Here is an 11,929-nt window from a genome sequence, read left to right on the forward strand (position 1 = left end):
CACTCAAATTTTTCTATCTTTGGCCATTTGGAGCCTTTTCAATAGACTCCTGAATAGCTTAATCTACTCCTGGTCATCTTGTGGTGTCTTTGCTCTGTGATATAAACAACTATTTCAGGCTCATCCTTTACATTTCTTCCCCAAATCTGATAACCAGTGTTTTTCCAAGGAGCCCTGTATGGCAATTGAGGTATTAGGAATGCTCATTTTTATGAGTTGGTCATTGTTTCTAACACTTAGAAATATACATAATATATGTATATGACATATATTTTTTAACTTAAAATTTTTTAAGATTTTATTTATTTTTATTTTTAGAGACGGAAGGGAGGGAGAGAGAGAAACATCAATGTGCGGTTGCTGGGGGCTATGGCCTGCAACCCAGGCATGTGCCTGGACTGGGAATCGAACCTGCAATGCTTTGGTTTGTAGCCTGTGCTCAATCCACTGAGCCACGCCAGCCAGGGCTTAAATTTTTTTGTATTATATCTGTATCTCCTTTTTTCCATGCCCCAAATCCTGGTTCTTAAGGGTTTTGATGATTAATTACAATATTCTCATTATTAGTTACTCATTTATTTTATCCCATATTATACTATAGTCTCAAAATAGAAATACTAATTATGATTACCAACATGATTACTGAGAACACTGAAATTGTTGTGCATGTTACCCCCATTCCTCCCTCACTTTTTTTTTTTGGGAAAAAGGTTGACAAACTTTGTCATTTTTAGTGTCTTAATTAGTTTAAACTGAATAATTCAGTGGTTTTTAGTATATTAAAGAAGTTAAATAGGTGGTACACCAGAAACTAATACAAAATAATATTGAGTGTAAACTCTAATTGAAAAATAAAATTTTAAAAAAAGAAGTTATACAATCATCACATTATTTAATTCCAGAATATATTCTATCACCCCTGTACCTTCCTCTCCCCCATCCCCTGCCCCCTGGAAACCACCGAGGGGCCTTCTGTCCCTATGGATTTACATGTTTTGGATATTTCATGTAACTGGAATCATACAATATGTGGCCTTTTATGTCTGGCTTCTTTCTGCAAGATATTACCAGGCTCATCTATGTTATAGCATATGAGACAAGTTGTTATTATTTTTTAATCTTCACTCAAGGATATTTTTATTGATCTTAGACAGGAAGGGGGAGAGCGAAAGAAAGAAATATTGATGTGATAGAGAAACATCAAGTGGTTGCCTCCCATACACACTCAGACCAGAGATCAAACCCACAACCCAGATATGTGCCCCCCACCTAGAATCAAACCCAAACCCTCTTGGTGTATGGGACAATGCTCCAATCAAGTGAACCACCCAGCCAGGGCAAGTTATTTTTTAAGTAAAAAAATTAGTCAGCACAAAAATGATTGGGTATCAAATTACCCCCTACATAAAGAGGCCTGCTACAGCTAACTTTGCTTGTTTCCTGCAGGGGCCTGAATGCATTAGTGAGTGAGAGCTGTCTACCCCTGCCAGATAGCTGTACATGAACAGCACCTGCTGGCCGCTGCACAGTTCTTCCAGGCAATGCTGTTCATTGATGTGTGATCAGTTAGAGAGGGAAGAAGACAGTGTACCCATCCATATTGTGAGCTGTCTGAGAGCAGTGACTTCACCTCCTAATCGTGTCCTTCTCCTCCTCCTCCCACAGTGAAACTAGATGCAAGATTGGGAGCAGGATGGGAATGTAGACAAGTGACGGCTTCATTCAAGATTCAAAAATCTCCACCCGTCGGACTTCTGCATAATATCTTTATTTAGCTCAGGAAGATGTTTCCTACTCATTTCTGGATACATGGGTATGAATTTTCTCTACTGTATTCAATAAATTGTTAAGCTTTTACATATGGTAAGTGCAAACATGCAAGTACAATGTAGGCTAAAATGAAAAGCTCCTTGCACACAAATATTTTTTAAAAGACACATTAGTACAGGGTATAGAGAAAGGAGACCAACAGAAGGTGATTGAATTACCACCCCCTATCTGGTCCTGATGCCTAGTTATAGGACGCCTAGTTCTCGTCTCTGTGCTCTTCTAAGACACAGGTCCCCAGCTCCTCATGGACAGGAACAGAGGCCTCATAAGGCCAGGAGGCATTACTGTTCCTGCCTGTACAGAGGAAGGCAATGTCCCCAGGGACAGTGTCCCAGACCCCTGTGGTCAGGCTCCTCAGTCTTGTTCAAGTAGGGGGACTGACAGAATCATGGGCTGCTTCTTCCTTTCACTCTTGATGGCTCCCAATAGTCAAAGAGATTGAACAGGACTTGATGTGGCTTGTTGTAAATATTTCTCAAGCCAGTCAGACCCCACAGAGAGCCAGCTAGCTGCTGGGTCCAGGCCTTCCAAAGAGTTCCTCAGAGGTTTCCAGAAGCCAGAGAACTTCCTAACCTTACCAGACCTTCTAGCTCAAACACTGCTTCAGAAGGCTTCATCAGTTCCTGTGTGGCCCCTATAGTGACCACTGCCTGCATTCAGTATGCAGAGAGAAAAGTCCAGGGTGGGGAGCAGGTATGATCCCTCAGGCTTGCCTACAGCCAGACAGCAAAAAATCAGCCAGTCCAATATCTGTGGCTTTTAAGCCAAAGCTTAGACCTCCCTGGGCCCACCCCTGGCCCATCCGGGCAGGCAGGCCAGGGAGACAGAGTTGGGGCCTTACTTCAGTCCTTGTACTAAATCAGGGCTGGTGGGAGGAAGATGGTATGGGAAGTAGGGGGATCTCATTGTGGCCCTGATCTTAACTGAGCTTTCTCCCTTCCCAGTACCCCCAGAGACACAAGTCTGAGTAGCTTTTACAGGTACATGACTCTGCAGGACTCTCAGCTCCCTAAGAGCGAACGTGTACCTGGAAGTGCTCACAGTGGGCATACTTCATGTTCAGCCCGTAGATGGGGGTCATGTCCACCTTCACGCCCAGTGGTATGCTGAATTCTAACTGCTGCAATAGGGTGGCTAGGAAGAGAAAGACCTCGAGGCGGGAAATGGTTTCACCGATGCACTTCCGCTTGCCTAGGCCAAAGAGAATCACCTGTTCACTCAGTGCCTTGTTGATAGTACCAGTGGGGGTGAGAAACCGTTCTGGCCGGAACTCAGATGGGTTGTCCCACAGTTTCCTGTAATCAGAGAGAGGCAGCTGAAGTAGCAGCCTGCAGACTCAGAAGCATCTAGTGGGTTGCATCCCAACCCAAAAGAGCAGGGGATAGGCAAGTAGCCAGGAACAGCAATGTCTGAAGCTCAGAAGAGGGTAGAGTTTCTGCTGCCCCTTCTCAACTTACTGGTCATGGTTGATCTGCCACTGGTTCACAAAGACACAACGCCCCTTGGGGATGTAAAAGCCTCTCAGACTTGTATCTCTGGTGGTACTGGGGAGGGAGAAAGCTCAGTCAAGCTCAGGGCCACAGTGACATCCCCCTACCTTCCCCACCATGTTTCTCCCACCAGCCTTGATCAGGTACATGGACCGAAGTAAGGCCTGGTGTCAGACAGCAATAGATCATAGGGCCTCACCTGTGGGGGATGGTGAAGGGGACGAAGGACGAGTGTCGGAAGGTCTCCAAGATGAAGGCCTCCATGTAGGACAGCTGGGATCTGTCGGAGAGGCGCGGCCGTCTTGCCCTCCCAATCACTGTGTCTGCAGAGCACAAAGGACCAGACAGATGAAGGGGCCACCCAGGCCTGGTCTGGGCCTCTGCCTTAAGCAATTTGAAGGAGGCCACCACCTACCGAGCTCCTCCTGGATCTTCTTCTGCACATTGGGGCATGTCACCAGGTACAGGAGGCTCCAAGAAATGGCAGTTGTGACTGTGTCAAACCCTGGCCAGAGAAGAACAGAGGGAGAAGTTAGGCTGTTGGTGGATCAGAGCAGTTGGGCACGGGAAAAGCAAATGGGATTGCTCATACCAGCTCCAAAGAGGTCCATGACGATACCAATGATCTTCTCATAAGACAGCTGGATATTGGCATTCTCATCCAGCCTTTTGTCCTGACAGTGCTTGATCAGGCTGTCTGTGATGTCCCGGATGTGGCCCTGGATAGGGAAGGTCCACAGGTGAGCAAGTTCCCAAACCCAGACCTACCTCTCCATCCAGACCTGGTTCCTTACTATTCTTAGCACCTTTATTCAAGAGATGACTCCCCACCCACCAAGGCTGCCACCCCAGCTTCCCTCTGCCAGTCCAAGGTTCTCTCCTGTCCCAACTCAAGGGACACCTGACATACAGAGTCTGGTATCATTTTTCATGGGGATGTGCTCTTTACCCTTTTCTCTCCCATGAGGCCAGGAGACTAACTTTTTAACTCTTCCTTGTCCCTATAAGTGGCCTAAAGTCCTCCATGGACTGGCAATTCAGTAAATACTGCTGTTTGAAAGAAGGATAAAAGGGATGGCCATGAAAAAGTTATATTTTCCTGACATGGATGAAGTCCCCTCCACTACTGGCTTCAAAATCTCAGGGTGAAGTCCCTGAGAGTCTGCCATGAAAAGCTGCTCTAGTTTTCTCCGACTTCCTGACCCCTGACCCTACCTGATCCTCACCACCCAACTACTTATCCCCACCCTGTACCTTCTCAAATGTTTTATAGTGTTCCTTAACCATCTTGTGCATGAAGATGGAGAACTTCTTATTCAGGTCCTTGAAGACACTCAGGGAAGGGTTGGGCAGGTAATGGAGGATAGGAAGGAAGTCAGCTGGGTTTCCGGAAGCAATCACCTCCCCAAACTCATTATTCAGGTTGACTAGACTAAGTAGTTCTTGGTCTTCATGGTCATAGCGCTGACCAAAGCACATGGCACAGATGACATTGGCCACTGACACCACTAGATACCTGTAGGGGTCAAAATGTCCAATCTCTGCCATCAGCTCCTGGAACTTGTTAATGAGGACCTCAGCCTCCTTGCTCACATGTTCCTCCAGGTAGCACGAAGATGAGGAAGCTGGATCTGAGGCGATGGAGAAACTCTTCAGGGCATTCTGGGCCAGGCGTCGGTGGGCAGCCCACACTGGTCCAGAGTCTGGGTTAAAGCTCATGCTCTGGCCATTACAGATGAGGGTGAAGCTGTAGAGGTCAGGCCGGCCCTTGAAATCATCGCCCTGACGCACCAGGGCCTGCCGGATGGTGTCCAGGCCACTGAGCACCAGCACAGGTGTGCAGCCAATGCGGATCTCCAGCACGTCCCCATAATGCTGGCTCAGCCTCGACAGCACCAGGTGTGGGCTCTTCCCCAAGGTCGGTATGTGTCCAAGCAGGGGCCATCCCCAGGGCCCTGGTGGGCTCTTTAGGCCTTTGGGAACCTGAGGCTGCCAGGCCCTGACCACCCAGAATACCAGGCAGAAGATAGTGGAGGCCAGGAGAAGCTCTGTGGCTGAGACGGGGATGGAGAGTCCAATCACAGAAAACATGGTCAGCATACAGATGGCAAGGTGGCTGCTGAGAGGTGGCAGGAGGAAAAGACCAAGACATCATATAGGGGAGTGGGAGGAACCAATATCTTAAAGTAACAGCATGCTGGTGGAGCAAAAAGAAAACTTTATCCAGAACTGCCCACTGGGTGTGAAGGGGAGGAGGTGGTAAAAGCTGCTGAGCTCCCAATTTGCCTAATTGTAAAACACCCTTCTTAACTGTGGACCGGTATAAAGCAGTGCTTCCCAATGTCACTCTGTGATTTCCATATGCACCTGTACTACTACTTCGCATTTTTCTAAAATCAATTTTAAATCTATCTACTTAGCATTATCCCAAACATATCTGCATGAAAGTGCAAGTTTGATTCCCCCCCTAACATGTTAAAATAAACACATAACTGACATGTATCACCAAAATCTCCTTGAGTACTACCCACCACACTTAGGGAAATGCTGCTATCAGAAGAACTAGGCATCATCCACTCCTTTAGCTTCATTTCACATTTGGGGGAAACTGACCTTCCGAAGAAGCATTGATTTGTCTAAAGTCACTCAGCACTCAGTGTTTGAGCCAGGACTCAGACCTCTTAGGGAAAATTCCCTGGGAGGTTTCCAGCTCTTGTCATAGCTACCCCCTTTTGAAGAGTGGTCTCAGAACCCTCAGACCACTGGATCAACCCCAGGATCAAGGGTGTCCTACTATGCCCTGGGACAGGGTGGGAAGGGGACGGGGTGTGGGAAGACCACTGTCTAAGCCATACAGCTCCCAGCCACAGCTCTCTGAGTTCAACTGACCCATAGTATAAAAGCAGGTAGAGAACAGCTAGATTGAGGGTCTGAGTCATAGAAATCTAGGCTAGGGTTTTTGTTGGGCTCAATTCTCAATAAATGAATCATCTGGGTCTCCCCCATAGGCTATTCACCAGAGAGCAGAGAATAAATGCAAGGCTCCCACCAGAGCCAGGGCTGCAAGAAAACTCCAGACTGCCATGAGGGAAATTAGGAATGGATCTGAACTTAAGTGAGACTAAGGAGATACTTTCTAGGCTTGGTCCAGAAAATGTGTGCAAATTCATGGACTACTGGCTCCAAGTCATTAGGCTCTGACTGGGGCATCTTCCTGGTGCCCTGTACTGGAGGACAGGAGACTCAGTGTTTCAGGCTCAATGGCATGGCCTTGGACTCGTTCGTCATTTTACCTTTCTGGGCTCCAGTTATGTCACCTGAGAGAGGGAGTGGGGTAAGATCTCTGATTCAGGGTGCCTAGCTGGATCTCAGAGAAAAGAACTCACCTCTGGCCTGGGGAACCTCACAGCCTGACTAGTGAGGTTTCCCTGCAGGAGAGCCACCCAGGATGGGGAGGTTGGTTGTGTGGTTCCTACCTCAAGTACTATGGCCATCCATCTAGGGAGGCTTCCTGGAGGAGCTGGATCCCAAAGAACACATAAAAAGCCCTGGCGCCCTAAGTGAACTGGGGACACTGCTAGGCCTTGGGGTACCATGGTGTCTCCTCACATATACTGGGTGCCCCAAGGACCTCTAGCCTTAGTAAGATGGTGGGAGGCCAAGAAAAATGTGACTAGTGGTCCACCTTCCTTGAAGCTGAGAGTCTCTCATACTAACTGCTTCCCAACAGAGGCCAGAGTAGACTGTCAATGGGATAGGGAAGGCCCCTGGGCAGTGCCCAGGACTCCTGCTCACACTGGCTTCTCTGGTCCAAGTCAGCACGTCTTGGCTTTGACAAGCCATGCCTTGGGTGGTGGTGGGGGGTGGGGTGGAGGTAGAGGCAGCCAGGGGTAGCTTTTAGATAAGACAGGTACAACTGGTAAGAACACAACCTGCCCCCTCCATTCACCCAACCCAACTCTGGACAACTGTGTTCTTATTCCAGCCAGCCAGGTGACTCTGCTGGGGAAGGCCCTAGGCATTCAGAGGGTCAGTGGGATGAAGCAGCAGCCTGGGGCCTGGAGTTGGGAGAGGGGCACCTGCTTCTAGAGATCTGCTACTAGCTGTGGGACACTGGGCAGGTCCTGCCCTTCCTTGGACTCCTTGGTCACTAAGGCCACTCCTAGGCTTCTTTTTTGAGGTGCTAGGCCAGCTACTACCTAGGAAGACCTAGAGGCATCAAAATTTTCCTTTTATTGGGAGGCAAGGGGCAAGCCAGAAGTCCCCAGAACTCACCTGTGGCTGTGAGGAGGTGCTGAACTGAGCTGGGAAGAGTAGCCTCTGGAGCCGGGACCCCAGAGAAGATCAGGGAATGCTCCAAGAAACTGTCACCTTCAGGGTGAGGGTGAAGGCACAACCAGCTTTATAGTCAGCTCGTGTGTGGCCACGCCCCCTGGCTCCGGGATGGGACGGAGGCGGGGGTGGGGGTGGGGGAGGACGGTAGCTCTAGGGTGGATGAGAATTGGGGGAGTGGGATGCACGCGGGCAGTTGTGAGCGCACTATGGGGACGCCTTATCCAAGCGCCAGCATGTAAAGGAATGAGGGCTGGGGACGCTAGGGACGCTCAGGTCCAAGGTACCCTGTGGCCAGCGCAGCACCCAGGTGAGGCAGGGGTTTGGGGAGAAGTCCTAGGACAGCCCAAAGAGAGGCTATGGGGAGCCTCCTGCCCCGGGCACGGGGTCCTCTCACCCTCATTTTTGCAATCCCTGGACGTGCAAGTGCCTCCCTCTCACTACTATCCGACCAAGGCCAGGCAGGCAGGGGCGGGGCTGCCGGGTAGTGACCTTCCTTCCCCGGGTTACTGAGTCCTGGCTTGCGTGACAAGCGCTGCGATCCCTACCCTGAGGTCACTGGGACGGAAGGCCGGCGGGCTGGACAGGGGAAGGGGCCAAGGAACTAAGGAGGGGGCACCCTGCACAGACACCTCCCAGGCCAGTGTGCTGGTGTCTGGAACCTCCTTCCAGGAGGCAGCGGTCACGTGGCCTGTCGCCGCTCCACTTAACGGCGGGTGCAGTGCCCCACAGTTGCGTGAGAAGGGCAAGAAATCCCACGCAGGTCCCCAGCCTCCCAAAGTCCGGGCCCTGGTCGGGTCCTGGCACAGTCATGCAAGAGGGGAGGAGATTCTGGGGGCCTCTAGATGGGACAGTCTCTAATGGAGCGAAGGGGTGGAAGGAGAGGAGTGACGGAGCCTGGCGAATGTGCTATTGGTTGGGGTTGGGGGCGGTGCAAAGGGCCCAGGTTTGCGTGCGGAGCTGGGCTTTTGCCCGCGAGAGCGAGCGCCTGCGTGTGTCCGTATTTTTGGTCCACGCCTGTGGCAGGTCACGCAGCCCCAGAGCCGCCCGGCTTTCCTGGCCGGCTGCCTTTGAAGCTGTCCCCACCCATGCCGAATCCTCTCGATGTAGGATGTTCAGGCAGAAAAAGTCGTATTTGCGTGTCTAGATCAACCCGTCCCCACTGGCCACATCACGCGCCGTGCTCCCCAGCCCAGCTAACGGCACGGTAATCCATCTGCTGGCCCAGGCCAGAAAATAGCCTCATCCTGACCACTTACCTCCACTCTAGGCAGGGGCCACCTCATGCATTACATAAACATTTACAAATGCCATGTGCCACTACTGCTCTGGATGCTGGCAATTGACATGAAAGTGAATAAACTCAACCTCCTGCTCACATGGAACTTACATATTATTTTGGTTGAGGGGGGTTGGGAGACATAATGCACAGAGAATGTCAGAGGGTGACAAGGGTTGCAGAGAAAAACAGAGAAGAGAAAGGAAGGGGTAAGCAATCACGTGGGGGCAGATTGCATTTCAAAATAGGGTGGTCAGAGGAGTCTTCATTGAGAAAATGACACTGAGCATGGAGTGTGGAATTGCGGTTCCAGACACACAGATACCTGGAAGAAGAGAGCATCTGGCAGAGGCAACAGCAAGTTCGAAGGTCCTGCACAGTGGTTCTTGAGGGAGGGAGTAGTACCAGTGGCAGTAGTCTTGTGACTGGGGAGTTCTGCTGGAATTTTTGACCCCAGGGGATGGGATACCAGTGGGGGACATCCCTGTGCCAGATGCAGGAGCACCCTGTTGAGAAACATGGGACTTCTTCTGTGTGAGGAGACACTGTGAAGTCTGAGTCCATGAAGGCCACTCTGGCAACTGTGCTGAGAATAGACAAAGACACATTTCTCTACTCTCACAGCCCCACTGCCGCATTCTCGTCTCAGTCCTCATCATTGCTCCCTAGAGTACTAACAGCCTCCAAACCTAGTTCCCATCTGCCTTTTACTCCCTCCAATTCTTTCTGCACCCTGTTGCATGTGAAGTGGTCTTTTCAAAAATGCAAACTATCCAGCACCACCTTGCTCCTTCAGTAGTTCCCATCTGAATACAAAGTAGAATCTTTAACAGAGTCTACCAGGCCTATCCACCTCTACTTCTAACCTCCTCTATTTTAAGTCTCAACAAAAACATTATTCCCTCTGGGATGTCCCCTGAATCCTCTCCATAGCAAGTCAGGTATCTCCTGATCTGATTCCAACACTTCTCCATGGTGATTCTCAAAACACCTGACCCTTGCTATGACCCCAGCCCAACCTGTCACTCCTTTCTTCATGCCCAAACACAGAGGAAGTTCCAATTAGCCTGTGGGTAATTGATCTGACAAGCCAAGTCCTTGCAAGATATTAATAACTGGTAAATCCAGCTGATTTATGGATGGGGCACATGAACAGGGTGATGTTGACTCTGAAGTACTGATGCTGTAATGGTGGGATTTAGGCGAGGGAGTTATTGCTGGTCTTCCAGCTCATCCAGCATTGTTCCATTCATTCCATCCTCTCTATCTCTGGCTCAGCCTGTGGAGCTTCATGTTACCCATGTTACACAGGAGGGGTCTGTCCTTCAATCCCAGTTTGAACTAGAACTACAGAAATAGAAAGAACCTGTGCGGAAGCCGTGGCAAGGAAGTGGGGAGTAAGGCACTTCCAGACCCCTCATCCTGCTCTGCCACCCAGTCTGTCCCTTGGCTCCCCAGAGACCCCACCAATGCCCAAGCTCTGAAGAATCATGGCGATGCACCCCTCTTGGCTGGGAGACCACCTGCTGAGGCTCCTGACAGGGACCCAAAAACCCCTTTGTCTGATGGAAGAGGCATTTGTTTGCTCACATTCTCTAATGGACTCTTGACTCCAAAGAAGTTCATTAGTTAATTAAGCCAATTCCTTTCCTCCTCAGCCCAAGGACACATGGCAAGTCAAAGCAGAGCCTAGAGCTCTAACCCATTGCTTCCAGGCCATGGTTTATTGCCCCCAAACTACCAGCAAATCCCCAAGAAGCCAAAAGGGGACAGCCTCAGCACCTGGGTCAGGGCTCCCTCCCCCATACTCCTGGAGAGTCTGGTGCAATGAGGGTTAAGGGAGGCGGTACCCTTTTCACCAAGTCCTGTCTCCACAGAAGAGCTCCCTAGATGGAGGGGATGCTCAGGAGCACTGGGCAAAGAAAGAGGGAGACAGACAGCAGGTCAGGGAACCTTGGCCAGAAGCCGAACAGCCAATCCTGGGTCAAAGTTTGCATGCCTTTGCGTGAGAAGCTGTTTGGCTGATTCCCTAATGATCAATACCAGGAACACAAGGACAGGGGGCAGTGGGAAGCAGAGAGGGCTCTGGGCTGAAGGGATAGAGTCCACTGTGAGGGTCTTGGCCCAGCAGAGTGATCTAGCTTAGAGTCTTTAGTCAGCACTGTTGAGAAGTATGTGGCAGGGAGATGGGGAGAAAGCAAAACAACAAACCTCTGCCCCATGGTGGAGGACAGGAACCACACCCTGAGCACAGCCTATGTTGAATCTGGAAATGTTACAGGAGCTGTGAGAAGCTGGGGTGAGGCGGGGGGCAGGTAAAGGGACTGTGGAGAGGGGGCCACTGTAGAAGGGTCACAGAGTATGAGGAGTATAGGAAGGGCATTTCTGGCAAAAGGATAGGACATGACAAGAACAAAGCATGTCAGTGGGAGGTTGGAGTAAAGCCATTGAAGAGTACAGTTTGAGTGGATATGTACAACTGGGACTTCACCCCACCTAGCCATGCTTCATCCCATTCAAGATCTGGAGCCCAAGTGCCTCCCCTCTCCTACCTATGCCCAGAGAGCCAAAAAGGTTTAGTTTGCAGGACCCAGGGTTCAGATGAGGCAGTCCCCTACCCCAACATCAGGTCCCTGCCTCTTGGTTGCTATAGTTAGGGTGACAATATTTTCCAAAGATAGACTTGGTCTAAGCCTATTGTCCCAGTGTAAATATTAATAGTGCCCTTTTTCACTTTCTGAAGAGTCTTGTCTTGAACAATAAATTATACGGTCATGCCACTGACAGCATCTGAGGAGTTTTGTGTGCCCAGCACCATTCTCTCTTCTTCTGGCATTACCACTCCTGTTCCTTACCCCACTCCTACTCTTGGCCAATAGGTTTGACAGAGCTGCCCACACCCCAGGCTGCCAGGCTGGCTTATGACCCAGGCCAGGCCAATGAGAACCCAACAAGAGTTTTTCTGAAGTCTTTGGAAAAGAGAGGTTTTCTTTCTGCC

At 50.1% G+C, this 11,929-nt stretch overlaps 1 protein-coding gene across 2 annotated transcripts; it reads right to left on the reverse strand.

Moving 5' to 3' along the window:
• Nucleotides 1–1,749: 1,749 nt before the first annotated feature.
• Nucleotides 1,750–7,752, reverse strand: LOC123825280 (cytochrome P450 1A1). Of its 2 annotated transcripts, none has more exons than XM_045848678.1 (7): nucleotides 7,596–7,752; nucleotides 4,575–5,439; nucleotides 3,913–4,039; nucleotides 3,736–3,825; nucleotides 3,520–3,643; nucleotides 3,288–3,374; nucleotides 1,750–3,125 (listed from the first exon to the last, which is right to left on the reverse strand). In XM_045848678.1, the coding sequence occupies exons 2-7, from the start codon at nucleotides 5,418–5,420 to the stop codon at nucleotides 2,840–2,842; spliced, it is 1,560 nt and encodes a 519-aa protein (XP_045704634.1). In that variant the 5' UTR covers nucleotides 5,421–5,439; nucleotides 7,596–7,752; the 3' UTR covers nucleotides 1,750–2,839. The 2 variants fall into 2 exon arrangements, with proteins under 2 accessions (XP_045704634.1, XP_045704635.1); XM_045848679.1 differs by having other exon boundaries at nucleotides 4,575–5,436; nucleotides 7,596–7,737.
• Nucleotides 7,753–11,929: the final 4,177 nt, after the last annotated feature.

The sequence above is a fragment of the Phyllostomus hastatus genome, unplaced genomic scaffold (assembly GCF_019186645.2).
Source record: "Phyllostomus hastatus isolate PE091 unplaced genomic scaffold, TTU_PhHast_1.1 phas_contig_62, whole genome shotgun sequence".
NCBI classification, from domain to species: domain Eukaryota; kingdom Metazoa; phylum Chordata; class Mammalia; order Chiroptera; family Phyllostomidae; genus Phyllostomus; species Phyllostomus hastatus.